Raw genomic sequence first — 6,426 nt, 5'->3', positions numbered from 1 at the left:
ACATATTTTCATTTAATCTTAAATTAGTGTATTTATTAATAAAATAATAATATATTTTATGATAAAATAATTTTTACCATATTACTTCATATTTTGATCATGAATAAATATTATTAATTATATATTTAAAATTTTCTATTAACTGTAATTTTAAAGATATTTTTAAAATAATTTAATCATTTAATCTCCTCTCCTCAAAGCAGCACAAACACAGGAAATATTTGGTCAAATGGAAAAAGAATTCCTGCCACCTAATTTACCCATTGATTCCAAATTTGTACAAACATTCCCTTAGACATGAATATTTGTAAGTGCCACAGGTTTCCTGAATTTGGAAGAACTAGCATATGTCCCACTAGATGTTCTAAGTGAATCTCACTAACCCCTTCAACTACAACACCTTCTAATAGAAGGAACCAGAACCAACTTATTTGGATTATTGTCTACTGAGATTCAAGACCTTGAATGTGTTGTCATACACAATGGTTCTATTTCCAAATCTGTAGGATTAGAGAAGATTTAGACATTAATGGCCAGCCATCTTCCACATCTAATCTTGCTGATCCTGTCCTGCTATATCCAAGCTTATAAAGTAATCAAACTGAAATTACCCATAACCACACCAAACCAATCTACAAACACATGGTTAAACTTAAGTAAAACGAAGACTACCTCAGGTGCATGACATCGAAACTATGTTTTGTAGCGGAAATCATGATGCCTGTCTAGCACTCTTTAGTGCACAAGAACCCAGGTAAAGATTGCAGCACATTGAGACATGCCCCAGTGGATTAGCACAAATACATTGATCAATTCTCTGCAATCTGATATTTCAGATTAAGCCCCTCCTAACCTCCCACATCTCCAGTAGCAAGGTTGCTGCCAGTATCAAACTGGATTGCATATATGATATTTCCTGCAAAATAGATGCATAAGTTTGTAAATAAGCCTGGCAATAGTTTTCAGGATAGCTCATTGTAGTTACTAAGGAAAATGAGAAACACAAAAATACCATCTTGTCCAGTCTGGGAATATCCAAATTACCCACCCTTGTTATTTCAAACATCCATTTTATAAGTAAACGAGAGAGACCAAGAGGAAAGAGAGAGATAATAATCAGGATAACTCATGGTAAATAAGCCTAGCAATAGTCACCATCACAACCCAATCCACAGAAAGGGAATCTCCTGAGTATCCACCCTTATCATTTCAAACAGTCAAGTTCATAAGCAAATGAGAGAGAGAGAGAGAGAGAGGACTAATAAGCTTCAATTATCAAATAAGACGGTGTAAGGAAACAGTACATTGCACAAGATGGCTTTAATAACTTTTAACCTCACAGTACCATTTTATATAGCACAATTTACTTACACAATCCGCCTCCATAATTTCCATCCTATGATCCATTAAGTCATCTCAAACACATGACTACGATGTTCTGTGGCTACCCACATACAATCACAGATATCAATGCCTACACATACATTTTCATCGATCTGCTCTAAAGACAAGTAGTTCACCGTTAGATGGCAATTAATTGGATCTTTCTTCTCTCTTGATCTGCTTTAAAGACAAGTGGCTCGCTGTTAGATGGCAATTTATTGGATCTCTCTTCTCGTTTCTTTTCAGGTTTCTTCCCCATACCAACTCAAGCACTAGGGTACCACATAACAAGAGGAATGTTCTTTCCTTTCTACTGTCATCTATTTCTCAGTTGAAGGAGTTGCTCGCCTTTTTATGACTACCATATTATGCTGTTGCACACACTGAAAGCCAATACAAACTACTTAAAACTATGGTTAGATGACTCACCAGGTCCATTAGTGACTTGGTAAGGTTCACTCAGATTTGGGAGGGAGCTGATTGAGTTGGTGGGTTACACTTGCCCCTTCTTTCTCAGCGAGTCCCCTCTATCTCACTCCGAGTCCAGCTCTTCAACTCGGTTGACCAGACTCAACTCACACAAACTGACCTGGACTTCACCAGCCCGAGCCGTGTAACCCTGCTTAAAACTAGCAAATATTTAATATTCACTCTAATTGACTTGCAGTGATGCTGCTTACCGGCATTGTGTCACAAAGTGAACTAGGTTCCAGTTTCACGATCCAACTAGTAATTTGGATCTTAATAGTCTGAGTGACACAGCTATAGAGGATGAATCAAGACTGGAACAGCATAGACTACCAAAGGAAGGGGAAAAACAAATCGAAAAAGATCATCCTCATGCAAAACAATTTAGAAGATCTGCTAGGATATTAAAAAAGCAATTGTAACAAAAAATACAGTTCTCAGAACCCTAGGAGTTTCCTTATGTAGTTTAGTTTTGTTAAAATTGGAGGCCTCTTTCCAACTAATAAACATAGGCTTCTTCAGAGCCCAAACTAAGTCGACTTGTTTTCCCACACATAACAATTCATTCTAAAAAAACTAGCCTACGATTTAAAGCACATGAATATCTGTAGCATAGTGGACTTCTGTACCATAATAAGCCCCTTCATGTCCAGGCCTAAACTGATAGCTTGACTCAACACATGGAAAACATATACACATGCGCCAAACATACAAACATGAGCTTGGATTCGATTTAATATCATGTTAAAACTAGGCCAGTTCTTCCCAAAATAACTAGTCAAAGTTACAAGACTCTTCCCAACTAATAAATATAGGATCTTTTCTCCCAAACTAATGTGGGCCAACTCTCCCATGTACATCAACTTGTGCTTTTAGACAAATAGCCTAGGATGTGGAGCACATGGACAGCCAGACTTTTGGACATCACTCACCAAAAAGTTTTAATTCTTGAGTTTCTTTGTTTCATAAAGTTGTCTTTTGTTGTTAGAAATTTTCTATATTAGAAAGCATCTTTGCTAGAGAGTCTCTTCTTCAACAAGAATGTCTTTTCTTTTCACTATAATAGTTTCTTATTCACATCAGTTTCTTTTAGATTGTTGGAAGGGCCCAAGCTCACACGACCAAGGAAGACTCACATATCAAAGTATATTAGAAGATGGGCCCAAACCCATAAGACCAAGGATGACCCGTGGAACCAAGAGAAATAGAAGATGGACCCAAGGCCCACATATCAAGGATAAGGCCTATAGGCCCATATACATTGATAGCAGGATGGTAAATAAAGGGTCATCTCATAGAGATGGCATTGGTGTAATTAAGCTAAAGTTCCAGGGTTAAAACCCTAAACCCTTAAGTTCAGGGGTATTATTGTAATATAGTAGTTTCATAAATCAATAAATAGAGTTTCGGGGGGAGGGTAAGGAATAATCAATTCCATAACCCTTCTTCCTCCTGTTTTCTCCCAATGGGTTTCTTTCCCTTTTTTCTCCATGAGCTAAATTCATGGAGTCCTGAAAATCAACATAGATAATTCTTTTGTATTTTACAATAGCTTCTTGAGTGAGGCGTTTCCTAGTTGTACTACTCCTTTTTGTCATAGAGGCAGGTCAGACTTTTATTTTAGCAATCTTGTATGCAAATTTTCAAAAGGAAGAGACTGTTATAAGCTTTCACCGGTCCTTTGACAGGATATCTTATTTTTTGTCTGCAATGAATAGAGTTCTTCTAAGTTATCCTTTTATTCATTGTAAATTATATTGCATATAATTTTACAAATCCCATCAAAGGCTAAGTTATAAACCTAGAGCCAACAGATTTCAAACTTAAATTCAATAGTTCTGTGTAAAAACGTAGCACAGTTGTTTTGTTCATCAATTGTTGCACCACCGATTATGGTTACATTATGATTAAGTAAATGTCTATCAGAGTGTGGAGATATGGCAAGTCCAGCTACTTGCAAAGATGGTTTGTTAGATAACCAGAAACCCAAGAAGAACAGCATGATCTCCAATTAATAAACTTGTAACAATCACCTAGAGTCTGTAGGTTTGGGAATAATCTTGCCACAATTCTAAGAGAAGACATGATGAAAGCACTGCAGACCTGAGTGCGAGCTGACTTTGACTGTCTTCAATTGTAAATAACCAAAAATATTTGGTACTATTAACATCAGGCTTAAGGTTCAACTTACAGATTTCAAGAAGATAGGCTGAGTTTTGTCAAGGATTAACTCGTGTAGTCAAAACAACCATGTGCCATGCTTGGCCAAACACAATAGAATTCAGGACTACTTCCTTCTCAAGCTCATACTCTTTCGCTTCTGGCTGACAGCAAATCGTCTTGCCATAGCAGTGTTGTAGAACTTTCTCATATACTCTGAAAGAGTATGTATGGCACGGAGATTACCCAATTCTGAAAGGTGCATGAGAAATGAATCAAACCTCTGGTAGGGTAGTTTAATTTCCTGATTCACGACATCTTCCAAAAGAAGACATGCATCTTCTACCTTACTGCTCCCAAACAATCCCTCAATCATCACACAGTAAGTGTCGACATCTCGTGCACATCCTCTTTTATCCATCTCGTGCCATGCATCAAATGCCCCATCAGGTATCCCCATCGTGAAAAACATACTGATCAGCATATTGTAAGTATGAACACTAGGTTCACAACCAACTTCAACCATTCTATGGAAGAGCCTCATTGCTTCATTAGCCTCCTTAAGGTCACAAAGAACCTTCAGGAAACAATTGTAAGTAACAATATCAGGAGGATAACCATTACTTCCCATCTCTTCCAAGAACCTGTAAGCTTCATCAACTTTTCCTGCCAAAAACATCCCTTCTATGAGCTCCTTGTACGTTGAAACATCAGGAACACAGCCACTAGTCCTCATTTCAGACAGAAGCTTGAAACATTCTTCCATTCTATCACACTTTGCAAGTGCTACTATCATAATACAATATGTCTTTGCAGTGGGAGATGACATGGTAGACCCCTTATTTTTCATGAATTGGAAAAGGTCGAGTGCCTCAGATACCATCCCAGTCTTGCAGAATGAATCCATTGCAGCATTGTAAGTAAAATTGTCAGGAGTGTGGCCCATTTCAACCATTTTCTCCAAAACCTTCAATGCTTTACCTGGGATTCTCACTCTGCACCACCCAAAGAATAATATATTGTATGTGTTTCCATCTGGGATGACCTTATTCTTAACTTTGTAAAACATGGCCTCTGCTTCCTCAACAAGACTGCACTTGCATAGAGACTCCAAAAGTAAATTAAATGCATTAATTTCAGGCTGCTTCTTTACCCTTATTCTCTTCTTCTTAGTGACCTTTGAAACCTCAGTCAAATGTGTTTCAGTGTATTTTCTCAAGATTGTAAGCACAGCATCCATAGGAATGGATGTCTTAGTCCTTCTCTTCATGTAGTCCAAGATCTCGCACACAACACCAAATTGTTTTGCCTTGTACCTTGTACAAGATAGTATGTCAATCATATTGCTATAAGCCTGAGGTTGGTGACTATAACACTCTTGCCGACCAGCCCATGTAAAAAACCTGAAGGCCAACTTTTCCTCATAACGAAATCTCTGAAGAACATTATCTACTATTTCAGTAGTCAATACCACACCAGTTTGTGAAAGAGCTTTCTCCAGTCTCCAGTCAGAAGTAGTGTTATCTATGATAACTTGGCATAACTTATCGGAATCAGTAGTACAACAGAGTGAATCACTTAAAGTACAATATTTAGTTTGGCCCAACGACGGATTTTTGAAAGAGAAAGCGTATATGAAAACGGTGTTCTGAGGAAATGTAAATGGCAACGTCAACAAACTCACTTTTTTACTCAAAGAACAATATGGGACGGAGAAGAAAGACTTCGGTGACTTGACTAAACATAAGTCCCAGGGATAGGGGTGAAATAGAATCGAAGATAGTGACTGCGAAGAAAATGAATACGAAAATGCTTTGTAAAACCCAAATGAAATTAATGTATTTGACATTCTGTAACTTGAAAGAGAATGAAGAAACGGTGGCCAAGGCCCAGAAAAACAGGAGCTTGCGAATCCCCTAACAGCAGAAACTGGTTCATGTAAAACTGGTGAAATCAGCCACGATGAATTTCTAGCAAAGAATATGACATTGTTTTTTATTTTCATTCCTCAAATTCCACAGTTTGAATGAGGAAAGGAAGGGTTTTGCAGTAGGAAGTCCAGATTACCTAAATATGGCCGAAATTATAGATAAACAGCAACGGAGAGAGGAAAACTCGATTGGAAAAATTGTCTTCATCTTTTCCCCCAGAAAGGGAATAGCCAAAGAACCAAGTTCATTGTCTTGTACTTGCATTCAATCTTCATTTGGCAATGGCGCAGACATGGGATTTCCGCTCCGGCGCAGAACCAGGTTTCTGAAAATGAACGTCGAGTAGAAAGCTCCGATCGGGTAGACCCATGTTGATAAATATCGACTCGGTTACTGACCCGGTGATGTCACTGGTCCGATTGAACTCAGATGGTTCTGATTTAACCAACTTTTGACCCATAATATAATTAAAATAAAACAAGAT

The 6,426-nt window shown here is 37.8% G+C and overlaps 1 protein-coding gene across 1 annotated transcript; it reads right to left on the bottom strand.

The window, feature by feature from the left end:
* Positions 1 to 230: 230 nt before the first annotated feature.
* Positions 231 to 6,235, bottom strand: LOC137950484 (pentatricopeptide repeat-containing protein At1g73400, mitochondrial). Its single transcript, XM_068796968.1, has 2 exons — positions 4,043 to 6,235; positions 231 to 916 (listed from the first exon to the last, which is right to left on the bottom strand). The coding sequence occupies exon 1, from the start codon at positions 6,014 to 6,016 to the stop codon at positions 4,139 to 4,141; it is 1,878 nt and encodes a 625-aa protein (XP_068653069.1). The 5' UTR covers positions 6,017 to 6,235; the 3' UTR covers positions 231 to 916; positions 4,043 to 4,138.
* Between the last annotated feature and the right edge of the window lie 191 nt (positions 6,236 to 6,426).

Source organism: Aristolochia californica, unplaced genomic scaffold (genome assembly GCF_029961685.1).
Source record: "Aristolochia californica isolate CCGP_79_NKW_82.1479 unplaced genomic scaffold, dmAriCali1.0.hap1 SCAF_14, whole genome shotgun sequence".
Lineage (NCBI taxonomy): Eukaryota > Viridiplantae > Streptophyta > Magnoliopsida > Piperales > Aristolochiaceae > Aristolochia > Aristolochia californica.
The sequence above is the reverse complement of the archived record's forward strand: the minus strand, read 5'-3'. Positions and strand labels throughout refer to the sequence as shown.

Bases quoted from the DNA above. Each gene is read 5' to 3' on its own strand.
- LOC137950484 (XM_068796968.1), bottom strand. From the start codon at position 6,016: ATGAAAATAAAAAACAATGTCATATTCTTTGCTAGAAATTCATCGTGG.